The 19,152-nt window shown below is 54.3% G+C and overlaps 1 protein-coding gene across 2 annotated transcripts in view; it reads right to left on the bottom strand.

Annotated features, from left to right (window-relative positions):
- Positions 1–4,599: 4,599 nt before the first annotated feature.
- The window catches only part of IGFBP5 (insulin-like growth factor binding protein 5), an 18,851-nt gene continuing 4,298 nt past the window's right edge, over positions 4,600–19,152 (bottom strand). Inside the window, exons 2-4 of one of the 2 annotated variants that reach the window (XM_004674308.2) lie at positions 11,301–11,530; positions 10,642–10,761; positions 4,600–9,018 (exon numbers count right to left, since the gene is read on the bottom strand). In XM_004674308.2, coding sequence (XP_004674365.1) covers positions 8,890–9,018; positions 10,642–10,761; positions 11,301–11,530 — 479 coding nt within the window. In that variant the 3' untranslated portion in view covers positions 4,600–8,889. Of the gene's footprint in view, positions 9,019–10,641; positions 10,762–11,300; positions 11,534–19,152 lie in introns of both variants that reach the window. The other variant, XM_012727400.1, reaches the window with a different exon arrangement.

Below are 19,152 nucleotides of genomic sequence, written 5' to 3'. Positions count from 1 at the left end.
ACAGCCTCACGCTGTCGCCTAGGAAAGACACTGGCCTATGGCACAGCCCTGAGTCCAGCTGAGACCGCCCCCAGCCCCCACCCCCAGGTCAGTCTGGTAGCCTGTGTCTCCCAGCTGAAGCCTGCCCCCCCCACCCCGTGTGGGCTCTAGGGGGAAGAAAGGAGACAGCTGGTGTCTTGTCCCATAGCTAGGCGACACTGCAAAGGGGCAAGGCAACAGGGTGACATTGGAATTGGGAGCTCCTGGCCCCTAAAACGAAGAAGAGGGTCCTCCCGTGGGAGGGAGAAGAGACAGCAATGAGGAGAGAGGAGGGCTGTGGCCAGTCCACACTGGTGTGGCCTGAGGACTGAGGCCTGTCGTCTGAGTGCCCAGCTAAGGCAGGGCACCGGCACGTGCCCCACACACTGGAGGACAAGCGAAAGGGTGTGGAAGGGGGAGCACAGAGCCTGCCCTGTTTCTGAAACAAAACGCTGCGCGTGTGTGAGCTCTGCCTGCTCTTTCTTTTGGCTCCCACACCCCTGGGGGGTTCCAGGGCCACCCCAACTTTGCAATGGAAATTGGGAAGGGGTCTCAGCCTTTATAGGCCTGCTGCTGTCTGTACCCCGCATTGGCCCTCCAGCGAGCCCCTTCTCGGGTCTAAACCCTTCGTGCCACCGAGGCGGGGCCAGGAGGTGGCTAGAGCAAGCCACCTCCCAACGCATCTGCAGAGGCTGAGGCTGGGCAGGGCCAGGAGTGAGGAGAGGTTCTTGGAGGAGAAGAGAATCATGACCCCACGGTGGCAGCTCCATGTCCTAGGCTGAGTGGCCAGCAGACCATTCAGTCCCTTGGTGGAGGTCAGTTCAGCATCTCTTACCTTCAGGGCGAAGATGCGGCTCACCCCTCAGCGATGCTGCCCCCTACGGGCCGGAGCGGGGCGCGCGGCTTGTGAGAGGCTGGAACGCGGGGAGCCGCAGGCGGGTGGATCGGCGCGGGGTGGGACGCCTGCGGTCCCTCTGGGGGGCTGCATTTTCTTCTACCCAGCTGCCGGGTCGCTACCCCTCTCCTGTGCCCTCAGCTGAGGTCAGTAGCCGGTGACTGCCGTCTCGGGGCTGGGCCGCCCGGGCTGGCTCCCTTGGGGAAGCGCAGGGCTTCTAACATTTGCACGGACCCGGGCGTGTGCAAAAATAGATACTCATGCCAATGCCCCGCGTCGGAGATTCAGGTCTGCGTGGTCCGAGCGCTCAGGCAGGGAAGGTGCTTCCCTTTGAAGGTCCCAGACGTTTCTAACGCTGCGTGGGGATGAGGCGAGGATGCTGAAGTCGGGACACCTGGTGTGAATCCCGCCCGCACCTACTATCCCACCGCTCAGGAGCTACACCCGCGACCTCTCCGAGTCTCACTTGTCCTGTCTGTCTAACGGGGATGATGCCAGGCGAGGCGGTGGGTGTAAATGAGCTCTGAAAGCTTAGGGCGGTGTAAGATGGGAGGGCTTATCACGGGGGCAGCTGGAGGGTCAGTCCCCACCAAGTCCCCACGCTCCACGCTTGCCAAAGCCCTCGGCTAAAGCAGAGTGCTCTGGAGGGCTCCTCTTCCCACCCGTTTCCAGGTCCTTTGCCCATAACCTCCTGGTACTCAACCCTCCGAAGAGGTGGATTTTGCAGCTACATGAACAACGCCTTTGCTGTGGCTCTTGACTAGATGCAGTGTGATCTACAAATCTTGGCGGGAGAAGATGGCTGGCCGGGGGTCGGGGGTCTTGAAGATGCCGAGCTGATCTCTGCCCATCTGCAATTAATGCACCTCTTTTGTTTTTACGTATAGGTGTTTTATTTCTTACTGTCTTTTAAAGTTTTACTTGTATTTTAAGCGCGGCAGTTGACAAACACTGGGCTTTACCGCCCCTCTGTGGCTGCCTGGGGTACTGCAGCGGGGCGTGTGGGTGTGGATCTAGTTTCAAGAGTCGGCCCCAGGAGCCCAGCAGGAGTGAGGGGAGGGCGCTTGTCACACCTGCACACCTGGGGAATCTTGGCTCCTGTGCTGGGCCGCCTGAGCTACGGGTCTGGGACCTGCATGGAAGGGGCCTCCTGGGCCATTCTCATTTATTGCATCATCTCATTCTAGAGGGCCTCTTCCAGGATTCAGGGCAAAGTGAACACAGAGTCCTGAATTTTAAGAGGGACAGCCAGAAGAGCATTACACCAAGCACGGGGCCCTGTGTGGCCAAGAGGCTGCTGGCACGAGGCTGGCCTGCTCTGATCTCTGCATCTGGGGAACCGGCAGCTGTCAGGGTCCCCACACCAGCTGTACCGTGTGAATGCTGAGCCTGGGCTTAGAGGCTGCGGCATCCGGATGGGGTTTGAGCTTATACTCACAGCTCTTGAGACTTTGGACACACGTCCAACCGCTGAACCTCATTTGTTTCATCTTCAATTGTTGGAATAATTTCTACCTCAAAGAATTGTTTTGGGAAGATAAAACCAAATTCTGTCACAGGGAGGCCTGAATGTCATCACTCTTGGATCCTCAGCTCCGTGACCGGGTTTTGAGGTAGGAAAATGAAGGCGGTCACTGTGCTGAAAGGTGGCCGTTCTCAGGGAGGGAAGCGGTCTCCCAAGGGTGGGGTTCCTGGGGCTGACGGAGGGGGTGGTGTGCCCAGGTGCTGGGGACAGTGACCAGGAATGTGGGTCTCGGAGGGGAAGGCCTCTCAGGGGAGTGAAACCCAGAGCTGGAAGGCGGGAGCAGCCATTTGGGAAAAGGCGTGTGGTGTGTGTGCCTGCACAGGATGAAATGCAAAGGCCGTTCCAGTGATGTGGAAAGCTGCATGTGGCTGAGGTGGCCTGTGGACAGGGAGGGCCAGTGGGAGGCAGAGCTGAACAGGAAACCAGAGGAGAGCTGGAGTGTCTAGAGGAGGAATGTGGCTTTGACCAAGAGCTCTCTAGAGCCAGGGAAGGAATTTAGGCAGAGAGTGGGTGCAAATGGATCCATAGTTTAGACATGAACTCTGGCCAAGATGTCCAAAATAAAGGACATCACGGAGAGTTCTGGCAGGAAGAAATTGCAGGGATCCAGGTGAGATGTGAGTGTGAGGTTCTGGAGTCTCTCTGAGATAACAGGAGGAAGAGGGGGGTAAGGAGGGGATGGCTGGGGAGGGGGACCTGAGTTCAGATTGTGTTCTCGTTGACCTTGAGCTTTATAGTCCAAGATGAATGCTAAGCCAGACAAACCACCTGAGTGTCCAGGGTGAGTCCAGACTTGGAGCTGTGGAGCTCAAGTTGCTGGGGGACCATGAGTGGAGGAATCTCCTTGACTTGCCCCTCACCCTCACACATCAGCTCCCCTCACCGGACAGGGGAGGTGTGGGTTCTCAGTCCTGGAGTGTGTCCCCACCCTCTGACTCACTGCTAGGCCTGTGGGTGACCATGCAAATCTGCAAATGTGGCAGTGTTCCTTGGTGGGCCCCAAGTCGCGGGAATGAGTTCCCTCCACCCTTCAGAAGATGCACGCCCAATGACCCCCCTCTCCAGGCCGGGAGGTTCCCAGTTCCTCCACTTGGCTGGAGCTGGACAGAGTGGAGATGAGTGGGTTCCTCTTCCCTGTGGCGCCAATGTCCTGGGAGGCCCTTGTCAGATCAGGTTGGGGGGCGACCCAGTAGGCAGTGTGGCTGGACAGAGATGTCGGGGGTGTACGAAGGGCAGTGTGTTGCTCTGGGCTCTGAGAATGAAGAGGTGATGTGCAGATGGGAGAAGACTATGAGAAGGGACCTGGGTAGAAGGCAATGGGATAACTGAGGGGGGGGGGGGGGGGGGGTGTGCGGTGGGAGCTCTGCTCCTTTTTTTTTTTTTAAAGATTTATTTATTTATTAGTACAGAACTGGGGTACAGGTCAGAGATGCAGAGGGTGAGAGGATTCACCAGAGACAGACTGGAGCAGAACAGATATATCGTCAAAGTACACCGCTGAGGGGAGCAGCGGGCCGGGTCAGGAGAGGTCTGCCACGCCATGTGGTCACCTCCGGAGCAGGCGGGGATCGAACTCATGAGGAAGCGGCTTTAGATTCTCAGTGCTGTGCTTTAACCCACTGCGCCACCAGGGAGGGCCCAGGGAGCTCTGCTCTTGAGGCCGCTGCAGGCTAGAATCAGAGTAAGAGCCTTGTCATAGCAGCACCCTCTATGCTGGAACACTGGGTGGCGGGAGGGGGTGCTGGGTGGGAGCAGGATGTGGGCCTCGCCTTGGCCAGAGGTGCCTAGCAGTGGTACTTACAAAAGCACTGGAGTAAATGATGGAGGAACATTCTAGAAATGCCTTCCTTGAAATTTGTTTAAGGGTGGAGTAGGGCCATTTTACTTACTAGCAGGGGCTGAGATTAAATGGCAATAATAATGACAGTAGCAGAACATGTGATGGTTATTTCCTTCGAAGAGTGGTCAAAGTGAGCTCACTGAAGGGACAGAGAAGGGGCACCCAAGCTGTGGAGGGAAAGGCGGGTGGGTTAGGGCTCCCCCCCATCCCCCCGCCGCGGGGGGAGCAGGCCTCGCCCTCCCTCCACCTGGCCTCTCTCCTGCCCCCCACCCCCCCGTGAGGTGTCTGGCGGGCCCTCGGAGCAAGCTGACGCAGGCTAACTGAATGCATAACTTTATTAAATAAATGCTTTGTCATGACAAAAGACAAAGATCAAGGAGTAACATAAATTATAAGTTGAATAAATAGTATACAGCAATCTTCACTTTTTTAATAAAACGTGAGATCTCTGTTTTTGTTTTCTGTTTTTATTTCCTTAGGTACAAAATGCTCAACAGGAGACCGAGCTCTTGGCATTCAGGTGGTTTTTTTTTTTTTCCACTTTTTTCACAAACTAGTATTGTTTGTTGGTTTTGTTTTTCCATCCTTTTCACCAGTAAAGATTATGAGCACTTATTTAAAAAAAAAAAAAAGTTGAAAACAAAAAAGGAAGAGAGGATAGACCTCTGGTAGGTATGACGTGCTATAAAGAACTACAGTTAATATGTGCTGTGGTTACTGCTATCTTAAACAAACCGGTAGGGAACTCGGAATCTGAAGGATCTTGACTGACAACCGTCTATCCGTGTGGGTTACTGTGTGACTGTGGTGGTGGTGGAAGATGTGGGGGGCTCAGGCTGGCAGCCGGGACCAGGGACTGGGGTGGGTGGGTGCAGGGTGGCTGGGAGCCCCCCCTCATCTGACCCTCCCCACCTTCCCTTTCCCATCCAAAAGGAGTTAAAGAGAGGAGGCTGGAATCTATGTAAATGGCTAAACTATATACTCCACTAGAAAACCAAGGAAGCATGTTTATCAAAAGAAACAAAAATCTACGAGGAAAAAACAAGTGGAGAAAAGTGCAAAAGCAATCTTGCACTTTAGTGGTTTTAAAAATCAAGACAGTACAAGGCCGAGGTGGCTGGCTGCTGGTGCTGCTGCTTTTCCAGCTTGGCCTCCCTTCTTCTCGGAAGCTGAAACGCTGCTCCCCTGGCCAGAGTGGCTTCTGGGCCCACACCTCTCCGAGTCCCCATTCTCTGGGGGGCTGAGTGGATGGGTGGGAAGGGGGCTTGGCGGTGGCCGAGGCGGCCCTGTCCCTACTCACTAGCCAGGTGGTGGGAGAGGGGTGGACGAGGTGGGCCTTCCCAGGAGGTGGGAAGAGGCTGTCCCCGGGCAGGGTGCCGGCGGACACACAGCCCAGGTGACGGGATGTGGGGGAGGACGAGAGAGGAGACGCAGGGCCACACAGGGCCGCCCTTCCTCGCCATGTGGAGGTGAATGTCTCCAAGCCTGTCCGTCCAGGCCTGGCTGTCGAGAAACTTCCGAGTCTCTTCCCAGGTGCCCTGTTAGCCCAGGTGGGTCATGCTGCCCTGGGGGGAAGGAGTGTCGCTCCTGGTTAGGTCTCCCTCAGTCACCCAGCAAGGGTGGGGGACCACAGGTGAATTCTCCACTGCCTGAGTGAGGCATGAATCAAAGGGGAGACGGGCAGAGACCTCCTATTGGGGGGGGGTGCGTTAGAAGTGAGGTCCGAAACCGGAGTCCATGGCAGAGGCGGGCAGGTGGTGGCTCCCAGTCCCTGCCCTTCCACACCTGCCTGTGCTCCCACCCTCCAAGGGAGGGGCTCCATCTTCCTCCACGGCTCCCTCCTCTTGACCCGCCCCCACTCTGGGCTCAGGTAGACCTCCCCCCTGGGAGGTTTAGTTCCGAAATCTGTCATGGAGGTCCACCTTCCTCTGGGGTATGGTAGTACCAGAATCACTTCCTGCAGATGCTGGCAGGTGTGGGTGAGTTGACATGAACTGTGGAACGCTGATGACTCTGGCAGGGTCAACCAGAACAAAGTTCCGCAACTCAGGGCTGCAGCAAAGAGCCAATGTCAAGTCCGGTAACAGCAGGGCCGGGGGGTGGGGGGGGCGGGCTGGGGGGAAGCCCCTCGGGAACCAAGTCCAGGCCTTGGAAGGGTTGAGGGTGGGGCATGCAGTTCCTGGCTCAGTCTTTTCTTAGGGGGAATGGTACCCCAGTATCCATTGGCAGATCTCAGTTGGATGACCACTCACGATCCAAAGGAAGAATGGGCAGAAAGAAGAGTGGTGGGGGGCAAGGTTAGGATACTGGCCTAAGACAGAGATGTGAGCTGGGGAGAGTTGTGCCGAGATGGGGGCGATGACATGGCGCCTTGGTGAGTCCTCATGGCTGCCTCCTCCACTGGGCCCTGTGCCAAGAAGACTGACCTCTCCTCTCATTGTTTGTCACTGTCCATCTGGGACAGTGGGAGACAGTCCCCAAGTTCTACTGCTACAAATATCCACGGCTTCAAATGTACGTACTTCTTTGAGGTTCCTCTCTGCTGCCCCGAGTCTGGTGTTGGAGGTTATCGCATGGTGTCAGGCCATCAGGGCAGACGGAGAGGCTGTTCACAGCAAGAAGAGGCTCCTCTGCCCGTGTCGAAGCCCCTCCCCCTGCAGGCTGCCTCCAGCCTCGGAGGGCAGCTTCAAGGCCTCCCATGTGTTGAGAAAGCCAGTGGAGAATGGGGTTTTTCTTAGTTCAGAATCCGGCTGCCAATGACAGCACCCCCAAAGTATCCCTTCCCTGCGCCTTTCTTCCATCCTCCACCCCAGGGAGGAAGCGTGAACTGGCCAGAGTGGATGAAGAGCTTGAAAGACTCTTTGGCCTCCTTTCCTCAGACAGGGTGAAGGGAGCCTCCTGGCAAGGCAAGGTATCTCGTCTTCCAAAGCATGACCGACCATTCTCTACGATCCTCTCTCCTTTTCAGCTGCTAATGTCTAGGGCTCACTTCGGGCTCAAAGGCCTGGATGAAGCTCATTTCTCTCTTACAACCTCCCCTCCTCTCTTTCCTCTCATTTCTCCCAAATCCCAGAGAGCTCATGAAGGGAGGACCCAAGGAAATGTCTCTTGGCCTCATCCCCTTTCTTGTTGCCCCTAAAAGGGGCAGTCAGCCCCCCAGCCCATTTCCCTAGCCTTCTGTGCCTCCCACCCACCCCTCCATCTACTCTGGCCTGAGCGGTCACTGGCTCTTTCCCTGCTTCCAGCTTGCCACCTCTGGTCGCCTCCATGCCATTCCCACTCAGTCTCCTGCTCACCAGTCTGAAGACTGAGAGGCTTTAAAAGGCAGGTGGTGCCCAGAAGACACGAAAAGGCTGGCCAGGCCCCGTCGGGCGTCTTACCTGTTTTACCTTTGGAGGGGGGACCCTGGGAGCAAAATGGGGGCACCTGGGAGTCCTCATCTACCTGGCCTGGAGGCCCTTGTGCACAAAGGCACAGAGGAATCACCCCACAATATGTCCCATCACAGGAATATGATTTTTCTTGGTTTTCCCACAATGAGGAAGCTCTTCAATGCCTCTATAGGAAGTACTTTGGAAAGTAAATGCAAACGTTTAAAAGAAAGGAAGGAAGAAAGAAAAAGAAGAGAGATTTACATGCCTATATATGGCGACAGGGAGCCCGGTAGGTAAATACAGGCCCACTTTTTTTTTTTTTTTTTTTTTTTTTTCAGCTCAGCTTCTCCCTCAGAGGCTGTCCTGTCTGCAAATTGAATACTACAGGGGTCGAAATCACTGGCTTCAGCAGGTAATTTCAGTCACCCCGGGAGAACAAGTCTTTCCATTATTGGGGCGCCAGTTGGTTTCTGAAAGTCTGCCCGGGAGTGAGATATGTACAGGAAAACTCGTCTATCGAATAATTTCAGTTACTCATTTGCTTTGGGAGGAGTGGAATGCATTTCAGTTTTCATAAATTTCGGGGAGGGAGAACATTCTGCTGGATCAGAGGAGAGAAAGAAGAGGGTTCAAGCCTTCCAAATTGCTGATTGCAGGACAGAGAGAGAGGCTGGGTGCAGGCACTCGGGTCTTTTCTTTTCTCCCATGTGACCAACTCACAGAGGGGAAACCCCAAGTTGGCCTGCAATGCCTCACCTGGCCGGGGCCCCTGGTGCCCAGACCCCCGGGATGCGCTCGGCTAGGCTCGCTCAGGGCTGGGTGCACGGCCTGGGTCCCGCCCTGGTCCCGGGGCCTGGCCTCCCTGCCTACGCCCTTCTCCTTTTCTTAACTTCTCTCACACCTTTCCCTCTCTTCTGCACTGAATCACCCGCTGCCCTTTGCTTTCCTTTGTTCTTTCTCTCTTCCCTCCCATGTTCATCCGACTTGTCTCAGAAAACCATTTTAAAGGGGGTTCTCCTTAACTTTCTGCATCTCTGTTGTTGTTGTTTTCAAAGTTGAGACCTTGCTAGAGATTCCGAGGTCCTCAGTTTCCTCAAAAAAGATACATATAAGTAATTTTTTTCCCTTCAATGAGATGAAATGAGTGGCGTCCTGGGTGGAGGGAGGCGCTGGCTGGAGCCAGGGCTGGGGGGCGGGAGGGGCAGGAGGGGAGGGCGGGGGGAGGGGGGCGGACGCTTCACTCCACATTGCTGCTGTCGAAAGTGTGGCACTGGAAGTCCCCCACGTGCTCCATACCCGGCAGCTTCATCCCATACTTGTCCACGCACCAGCAGATGCCGCGTTTGCGGCCACGGGAAGGCTTGCACTGGGGTGGGGAGAGCGACAGGCGGTGAGGGTGATGGGGCCCCAGGCTCTGCTCTGGTGTTTCCTGCCCCCCTGAGACTAAGAGAGACGCCCAGACCCAGTGGGCAGTAACCACCCCTGGGGTTCCGGTGCCCTCTCGCTGGCTAGCGCCCACAGGCTTCTTATAACACCCATGCCATTCAACTTGGTATTCTCTGAGAGCTAGCTACATGATCTGTCACCTGCTGCTGCTGCTGCTGCTAATTAGTGGTAGGAGGCAGTGCTTATAAGCTTCATCATGTACCAGACACCACTAAGCACGAACTACACCACCATCCCACCCTTGGCCTTATTGAGCTTTGCAGATACTGTGTGTATCATGAGACCTGCCACCAGTAAAAAGATTAGGGCGTGCAGAATTCTCAGATGATGATTAAGGTTTGTTTTTTTTTAAAGCAATGAAGGACTTTTAAATTAAGGGATATAATAGCACTAACAGAATGCAACTGAACACTAAAAAGAATATAGTGTAGTGTAAACATGACTTTTGTCTGCTCTGGGAAACCAACAAATTCCCGAGACACGCTTCATTTCAATATTTGCTCTCTTGCAGTGGTCTGGAACTGAACTGGCCATTATCTACGAGGTGTGCCTGTGTGGCTGGTCCTGGTCACTGCGCTGTAAGATGAACCCCTTCTTCCTCATGGTGGAGGAGAATGGGCCGATTAGTGTCTCTCAGGAAGCCAACACGGGAAGCAGCGGAGTAGAGGGACTCATCTGGTAAGTGGCAGTCGAGGGTTGACCTCAGGCCACCTGCCTCTGAACCCCTAGCCTCCCTGAGGGACCCCACTATGGAATAGTAGAGTCATGGGAACATTGGAAATGCAAAACTCCCTATCCCTCCCAGACCTGCCAGTCAGAAGCTCTGGGCTGTGGCCACAAGTCCTTTGGGCCCACTGCCATGCCCTGGGCAGTTTCAGGGCCACTGCCTGGAGGTCAGGGGTTGCCCTTTAGTAAGAACTCCCGCCTAACCCACAGGAGGGCTGCCCAAAGTGTAGCCTGAGCTGGACTAGGCGTGAAATGATTTCAGGTGGCGCAGGTAAAAATCTGTCGTAAAGTCGCCTAGGTGTATACACCTGAGTGGGTGTGTCTGCACCAGCAAAGCTGTTAACAGCACAGACAATGGGGGTGTGCATAAAGTTCCCCTCAAGTGAGATAGACTGTAAAAAGTAGGCGGTAAGGGCTCTCCCTGATGGCTCAACGGGTTAAAGCTCCGCATTAACCCGTGGCTCTCCCAAGCCACTGCAGCACAGGTTCGATCCCTGCCAGGGAGCTGACCCACATGGCGCAGCAGACCTCTCCTGACCCGCCCGCTGCTCCCCTCAGTGTATTTCGTCAATCTGCCTGTTCTGTTCCCCACTCTGGTGAATCCTCTCACCCGCCACACCTCTGGCCTGTACCCCAGTTCTGTAAGCATACATAAATCAATCTTTAAAAAAAAAAAGTAGGCGATAGGCTGGGAGGCCGTGGGGTGTGGCAGATGTCGGAGGGTCCCGGAACACTGCTGTTAAGGCTAGAAATTGAGGTTCCCATAACTGCCACTTCAGGGGCCCTCTGCACTGGGATGGTCGGACTGGGGGCGCACCTGCTTTCTCTTGTAGAATCCTTTGCGGTCACAGTTGGGCAGGTACACAGCCCGGGGCACCATGCGGGGGCTGGCCTTGAGCTCCTGCAGGGAGGCCTCCATGTGTCTGCGGCAAGGACCCTGTGTGCAGAGGACGGAGGGTGGGGTGAGAGGCCAGCGAGGCAGAAGCCACCCGCATGCGCAATCAGGCGGGTGACTGCAAGTATGTGGCTCGGGCGAGTTGCTATTACAGATCCTTCCTCTCTCCCCTGCCTGTTATGAGCTCCCGGGTGCCTCTGACGAGGGAGGGCCAGAGGGGGCCAATGTCCCACTTGTCCTCCAGGCTGCCCACCCTCAGCGTCTCCATTCTGCCGGGAAATGAAGACCAGGACCCTCTGGGTGCTCTTGAGAAGGGTCAGCTGGTGCTGTAAATCCCGGCCTGCTGTGTGCCCCCTGAGGCTTGCTGTGTCCCTCTGAGAGCAAATGGAAGCTCTGCACCCCTCCTGAATCCAAAGCCAAGCTGCCTTGCTAAGCGCTAGGTCCGTGGCCGGGACCAGCCCAGCGGCCTGCTGTCAGGAGTCCCATCGGCCTCAGGCAAGGTGGGAAGTACAGGGGCGGCCTGGCCGAGGCTGCAGGCAGCTGTGGCAGAGGGAGGAGGCGGGCGAGGCATCCTGACTCACCTGCTCAGATTCCTGTCTCATCTCAGGTGCAGAGATGACGCGGGGGTGGGCAGTGTTCTCAGCGCCCCCCACAAACTTGGACTGGGTCAGCTTCTTTCTGCGGTCCTTCTTCACTGCCTCGGCCTTCAGCTCGGAGATGCGGGTGTGCTTGGGCCGGAAGATCTTGGGGGCGTAGGTCTCCTCGGCCATCTCGGAGGTGGTGGGCTCCTCCTGCTCACGGGAGTCTCTCTCTGCTAGTGGAAAGGGGGAGAGCGGGCTGAGCAAAAGGGTGTGGAGGCGCCAGACGCTAGACTTGGAATTCGGGGTGAGGATTTGGGGTACTGACTGGGGAAAGCAGGGAGACTGGAATCAGGGAGGCAGCAACAAATATGTGGGTGCGGGGAGTGGGGTGGGGAGGACTGTGGGCCCTGAGTGGAGAGTGGAACACTCTTGGAAAAGCCAAGGGGACTGAGGAGGGGCTCTTTGAGAGAAAGGAAGGAATATTCAGGGGGCAGGGTCGGGGGAGCATCTTTGAGAGGGTTGTTGCTTGGTGGGAGACTGAAGAGAGGGGGTGGTAGCTGGAGGGGGCTGATAACCAGACAGTCTGGAGATCGGGGCTGTGGCAGGAAGATGGGGGGGCTGGTGGAGGGTCAGACAAGGCGTGGACCAGAAAGGTGATGTCCGTCCTCTGGAAGATCTGTGTGCTTTTAGCATTGCTGGGAGCAGAGATAAGTTAGTACTTAGGGAGTGAGGGCAGGAGTTTTGGGAGTGGTTGGACTAACGGGGGTTGTGAGAGTGCCAATGGCGGGGTGGGAAGCCTGGCTCCGACCTAGCTCTGTGCCTCATGCCCGGAAACCCTGACAGGTTGAAGGATAACTCAGTTCCGGGCCCAGAGAGGCTGACAGCTGGGGTGGGAGTGGTTATATATAGGCGTGACTTGGTGACAGTCTATACTTAGCTGACTTGCAGGACCTTTAAAGTCGGACTTTACTCACTTATTTGTTAGTCTGGTAGTCTCCTGCCTGACCTTTCTCTTGTACCCAATTCTCACCCCACAGCACCTTCCCCTCGATCCCGTGTGCTTGGCTCCTTGACCCTGCCAGCCTTGGCACAGGGTGGGGAGGCATCTCGTGGCTCTCCCTGCTGGCCACGTGAGAGCAGGGACAGGGGTAGGGTGGGAAAAGCCGGCCGTCATTGCGCTCTCTGCTTTTCAAATTCTACCCGCAGGAACTAGTGTTTTAGGGTGGCCACGATAACTCAAGCAGGGCAAGAAAATTCCTGTCCTCTACCAATGCCGCTGGGTTCCCCAGGACCTGCGATGGTGAGGGGTATGTGGAATACAAAGGGTAGAAAACAAGGAGGTGGGAAGATACTGTGGGTGTTGAACTTGGACCGGACCTCAGAGCTGCCAGCTCAGTGGAAGTTTCAGTGCGTGTTCAGGGAGGCACTGGGAGACCTGGTTTACCAGGCCAGGTGGCAGAATGCACACGAGCACCTGTTTGCACCTTGGTTCAGTGTTTGTCTAGTGCAATTGTATTGGCATCCTGTCTTTAAGGCCTTAGCAGTGAAGGTCCCAGCCCAGAAGAGGACTCTGGTACTGGAGCAGCAGAGGAAAGGAAGTGGTTACAAGAGAGGAAGGTGACTGGAGAGAACAAATAGCGCCGCAGTGGGTAGATTCTCTCTGAGCAAAATTCAACACAAACACCTCCCACTTTTGGCCAGCTCTTGTTGGCTCAATGCCTGGCTTTTTAATCAGAAGTTGCTGTGATGATGAATCAGCACAGTGATGTGCCTGGAGGTGGGGTACAGCCAAGAGTGGTTTGGGTCCACCAGCTTCTCATGGTAATGGGGGGAGCGAAGATGGGGTGTGATGCAGGGAGGATCACAGCTGTTTGGGGGCTCTTCCATCTTCCTTAAGGAACTCAAAAAACTTTTGCAAACCCGTCTCCTTCCTGGGCTTCACTATGTGGGGTGGGGAGGGGGTGATCCTGGGGACCTGCCCTCCCCAGTTGGGTCCCTTCTGAGGGGCAGGCTTCAGGTTTTGATGTGCTCCAGGATTCTGGTGCCACTTAACCCCATGGGACCTACTTAGGCAGCGGGGAGTTGAGTATCAGAGATACTAATCAAGGTCTTGTGGTCACCTGTAGGCTTCAGAGAGACAGTGGAAACTTGGAGCTGAGCCATGGAGATTAAAGGGCTGGAAAGGGAGCCAGAGCTGGGACACTGGAGCCAGCTAGCCCTATTCAGCTACTTTGTGGCCAAGTTATACCTAGGCTTTCACTTTTGGAAGGATTTGCATTTTAAATAAAACCAGAAGCAACATGTAGACCGAGAACTCCTGGGTTATTTCTTTATGAGAAAATGGACTTCGGTGGGGTACCAAAATGGGCTTCCAGACGGAGCAGCTCGGCCCGGAACTGTAGGGAAAGGACTTAACCATAGTGGAGTCTAGAAACTGGTCATCCAATAGGTCAATACCTCCCATGGCCAGTAGATGGCGGAAGATACTGACAGCCACAGGACATGTCCTGGTGCTAATTTGTAGGGGCTGTAAGCAATAGAAAAATCTGGAATTTGCTTGGTTCCATCCGTTCCTATTCTCTGTGTGTCTGGATGCCCTGGATATTGCAACTTTGCTTAGAGGAGTGGAAGGGATGTTGGGGTTCTCAGGACTTGCGGCTCAGGTAGACTGGGGGGCTATGTTAGGCCACCTGGATGCCAGGAAAGTATCTTTCTAGCCAGCAGACAAGATGGGTTTGGCCAGAATCTCTCTCTGAAGAATGACAAAGTGAGCTGGGTGTCCTCTCAGTCTAGCTCCCTCCCTTTGTAGAATTTAAAGAGGAGACTCAAGGATAGAATTTGTCATATATCTGTGTCACCTGGGTGTGTGGTATTAAAGAAACAATCTTGAAGTGGAGAGATGCCTGGATCTGCTCAAGAGAGCCAGAGAAGTGCGCCTGGAAGCCTTTCTGTGAAGTGTGTGGGCCAGTGAGAGCTCAGTGGACGCCATGAGTGGTCATTGCCCTTGGGCCCCGAGTGTAATAACCACCACAGGAAGGACAGGAGATGAGCATCCTTGGTGTGGGAAGAAGTTGGGTTCCCGGACTTTCTGGGCCTCTCTGCTCTACCAGTGGCGGCTGCATGGGACAGTGGAGACAGACGCTGTTCCCATCAGTGCCAGATGTTCGGGTGCAAGGGCTGGCTGAGGTCACTGATCAATGCCTGCGTGTGGGCACTGCCCAGGCCCGCTGCTCTCCGCCTTCTCCCTCCACCCCTTGCCCAGTTTCCTAGCCAACCTGCAGCACCTGCTCTTTGCTGCAACCTGAGGCTTATGGAGAAGGAGAATGATGGCTCAGCTGCTCACTGTTGAAAAAACTGTAAACCCATCTTCGTTCCTTGCCTGGTTTCCAGATGCCAAATGACTGGGGGATATCGTGTGCCCACTTCTGCAGAGCATGGACAGGGCACTGGGAGGATTGAGGTGATGGTGTCCCTCCTCCCTCCATTCCTGGTTCCTGACCAGCATCTCCGTGTCCCCTGCTCTTTTAAAGGCAATTTCCTTTTCCTCTGCGCTCAGTAACAGACATGCTGCCCTGGGCTATGGGCAGAGACACAAAGGAGCACTGACTTTGCAAGAGAACAAACCTGAACAACCTCCACCCTGTGCTGGAGGGGTGAGGAGCAGGGTGGGGGTGCAGATTCAGAGTCTGTGACTGGATGCCGAGGGTCAGAGGCTTACCTGGCTAGCTCCCTCACAGCCCTCTGCCTCGAGCCCCAAAACCTAACATGCTGTGGAGGGAATGAGCATTCGGAATCGGCCCACAGTCGGCCTCCCCGGGATGAAGGTGGCACGGTCAAGGGCAGGTCTGTCAGCCTTGCTGCGGGCAGGTGTCCTCGGAAGGCTTAGTCTCTGTTATGGGTGGGATGGCAACAGCCCCTCTCTGTGGGGAGGTTCTGAGGGGGACATGAGTTGATAGGTGCTAATTCATTTTAGCCCTGGTCCTGCCTCTGTTGCCTGTTGCCTTTCATTCCATTCATCAGCTACAACTCTGGTTGCCATGGTGCCTGGTTGACAGACACCTCCTTGCAGATCACAAGAGCAAGACTGTGGACGGGCAGAAAGGTCTGCAGAAAAGTGACAGCTCTCCCAAGTGCAAGGACTGCAGAGCCCTTTCTCAGAGGACTCACCAGGGAGCGCTCCTCTCCCTGTTCCGATCCCATTCCTTCATGCCTCACTAAGATCCTAAATATGTGGCACATGTCCAGGAGGTGGCATTCGCAAAGCGGGGGGCAGGGGGGTCTCACATATCCCCCCCTGCTCAGGGAACACAGGTAAGTAAAAAGAAGATCCCCCTCATTTTTTTCTCCCTAAGACCAAACCAGGATTCTGGTCCATGACTCCGATTTACACTTCTTGATGCTGGGTGGAGCTGATAATAGAATCACACCTGAGAAATGCACTCAAGCCCAGAAATACACCCAGTGCTCAGGGTGAGGGTCAACAGCCAGGTTTCTCTGGATTTGGAAAAGGTGGAGCATGCTCAGTAGGAATATCTGTATAGGGTCCCTAGAAGCACCCTACATCAGCAGGCACTGGAGGGGTGAGGTGAGGAGCAGACTGTGCATGGAAGAGGGTAGATGGAGGAGAGGTCGGGCCCTTTCTCTGACCTGGCTACACTTCCAGTGGTAGCTTAGCACAGCCCGCAGCCATTAGTAGGAGGGCCAGACCCCCTTTTCCCATTGAAGTGTCAGAACATGGATGGCCACAAGGGGGCGGCAGGGAGCCAGCGGCTGGAACTCCCTCTGGTTCTGTGGGTCAAACAAGGGAATCCTGTCCACTCTGGCAACCAAAACTCAAGATTCTTGTTTTGACTCCGTGGGGGCAGGAGGAGGGAGTGGAGCAGAGTTTCCTTCTCAGGTGAGGAGAGGGGCTCACGATGGCCCTTGCCATCAGGTCAGATGGCCACTAGCCTGTGGCTGGACCCTTAACAAAGGGCCAGTGGGCTAAACTTTAAAATCTTTTACTTCAATTAATTTAAATGAAAAAAAACAATACTCGATTTGGCAGTTGGAAAATTTCGAAGTATGTTTGGAACAACGTGGACATGTGATGGACTTTTTCAACTGTCAATTTTATGAAACCTGAAAATACAGATTGCAGGTTCTTGGTGAATTCAGTGTCTGAACTGAGATGTGCTATAGATATACAGATCAGACTTAATATGAAAGAAAAATAAATCCATCACTGTTAATTTGATAAGATATTATACTATTTGGATCTATTAAATGAAGATACGTGATGGAAATAGGTTTCATTTTATCATTTAAAAAAATGTGACTCTTAGACAAAGTTTGAAATGACATATGACTTGTATTATATTTCATTTGGACAGTGTTGTCCTAAGGGGTCCGGAAGGTAAGTTCTTTGCACTGGGGTGAAACAGAGAGACATGCTGTCTATGGGGGAGGGGGAGTCCAATTTCGATGGCCAGGATACCTGGGCCCACATAAAACATCTTTGCAAACCAGTGGAGGTTTATGAGGCTGGCATCTGAGTAGAAATACAGACAGGGCCTGGCTTCAGAGCCAATAGCTTAAAATGAGACCACCTACACACTTTCCAGCTCCCCTGGGGCTCACCTGGTGGGTCGAGTCTACTGGGAAGAGCAGCTTATTTCATCTGCCTCTGCAGAAGTCTCCCCCAAGAGAGGAGCTGCCCAGCTTCCAGCACGCATCAGGATGATCCTCTGGAAGCCACATGCAACTGCACTCTGGGGTCCTGCCTCTGAGCCACTGACGTCGGCCTGCCTGTGTTCAGTGCTCCTCTTGCTTTCTTCCTTATCAACTTCGGTGGTTTTCTTTTCCTCCTGATGCAGACATCCTCCCTTGTTCCTTTATTCCTCCCACCTCACAGCTCAGATGCCCTCATCCTTCCAGCCCTGATGCCTGCCAGGCCTGTGCTGGTAGAGGCTCGTTACCATGGGAAGCAGCCACCTCTCTGCTGCATTCTCCTTAGAGACTAGTGCTCCAGCCTGCGCAGTTCCACCAGCCTGTCCACCCCCAGGCAGTGCCAGGCAGTTCAGGAAATGAGATTTAGCACGTGGACCTGAAGTCTGGCTGAACATCGCTCCCCTCGCCATCCTCCTTGCCCAAATCCCTCACCAAACCACTGGCCTAGGCCAGTCTGGCTTGCTTGCGAGGCTGGCATGGAACAGAGTGTGATTGAAAGGAAAGCGGGTTATTCTCCATGTTGGGGCTACTTCATGCCTTCACCTAAGCCAGAGCATCTCCATGTTCTGAGCTCTTAGTTCATTTTCTCAGCTCCCATCATGGGAGGACAGCTTGGGGTAATATTTGCCAAGGGTTTACCACAGCTTAGACCAGACCCCATCAGGAGCCCTGGGACTGTGGGGAGGGTGGAACTGGGCAATGTCTAGACATTCAGAGGGAAGCTGAGGGCACGCCCTGCTCTCCTGCACCTTTTGGGGCAAGGGACTGGGCACTTCTCAGCATCCTTGACTGTCAAATAAGGGCTGGATTGCTGTGGGTCTTTCAGCTTTAACCCTCTGGCCAATACAGGGCAAATCCAGGAGATACTAGAACCAAGCTGAGCCCAGTGGCCAGGCCACCTCCCCTCGCATGGAGGATTCCAGTCACTCCTCTGGGTTTGGATTAAAAAAAGAGGAAAAAAATCAGAGTCAGAACTAGAAACAAAAGTGGGGGATTCTCTAGACAAAGAGGAAGGCGGATTTGGGTTCCTGGTTAATATGCTAATTTATTTTTTTTAAATATGGAATCAATCTTATTGTTCGAAAAAAACCCAGGTGACAATTGAAAGGTGGCCTCTGGGAATTGCACTTTTTGATCAAAATGTCAAACCCAAATCAAACCTCTCCAGGTTGCCTCCCTGTCTCTCAGGGCAACCGTATCCCTGTTTTTCACTTCTGCCCAGGTTCCTCCTTGGGCCCTGGTCTGTTTGTGGCGGTCTTCCAACTTTCTGGATGCAGGGGGCCTGCAGTGGTTTTATATCCCATGCATTAAATAACTCAGGTTTTAAAGACATTGCTGCCCAGATACAAAATGAAAACTTCAGATAAAAATCACTCTCCCTTTTCAAGAGCCAGACACCCCCAGTCCCTCCCCCCCTTAAGAGGAGAGTGCTTCGGACTTCATGGTGACCTCTGACCCCTAGGGTCAGCTGACCCTCCCCCTGCAGCAGCAAGCCCACCCGCGGGCTCAAATCCCACCCTAGCCCCAGGCCAGATTCACAGCTGCTCAGACTTAAAGGCAAGCCCCCAGGGGACGCCTGGGAGTGGGGGAGGGGGCGTGAGGGGAGAAGGCACTGGAGGGAGGGAGGGAGGGAGAAGAAAGGAGCAAAAGAGAAATGGAAAGAAAATGAGCTCTCTCTGAGGCCACAGTGTTGCTCTTCCAGTCTGAGCTGACACAGCAGAAAGAAGGGAAAGAAGGAGGAGAAAAGGCAAGAAAAGTCAAGTTAAAAGCACCATTTCTCATCTTCCAGCTCAGTTTTGGTTGGCTCTGGGCTCAGCCAGCCTCTCAAAGACTCTTTCAAAGGGAGGGGGTGCGGCGGGAAAGGAATCCGGCTCCTTCAATTTTCCATGATCTTGTTCAACCCAGACACAAATTTGGCCAGTAAACCCAACTCTGGAACTGGACTTCCCATGGCATTTGGGCCAGGCTTGGAATGGTAGCCAGCGTGACAGCGGCCAAAAACCTCAAAGAAGCAAAAGATTGAGCTTATTTTATGTAGGCATTTTTTTTCAGCCCATAAGCATCTTTTCTGTCCTTCTTCCTCTCTTATTTTTCAATGACAGACTTGAAATCCAGAACCCACTTCTCTACCTTAAACTGAATG

The sequence above is a fragment of the Condylura cristata genome, unplaced genomic scaffold, assembly GCF_000260355.1.
Source record: "Condylura cristata isolate star-nosed mole 26May11 unplaced genomic scaffold, ConCri1.0 scaffold00002, whole genome shotgun sequence".
In the NCBI taxonomy this organism is placed as follows: domain Eukaryota; kingdom Metazoa; phylum Chordata; class Mammalia; order Eulipotyphla; family Talpidae; genus Condylura; species Condylura cristata.
The sequence above is the reverse complement of the archived record's forward strand: the minus strand, read 5'-3'. Positions and strand labels throughout refer to the sequence as shown.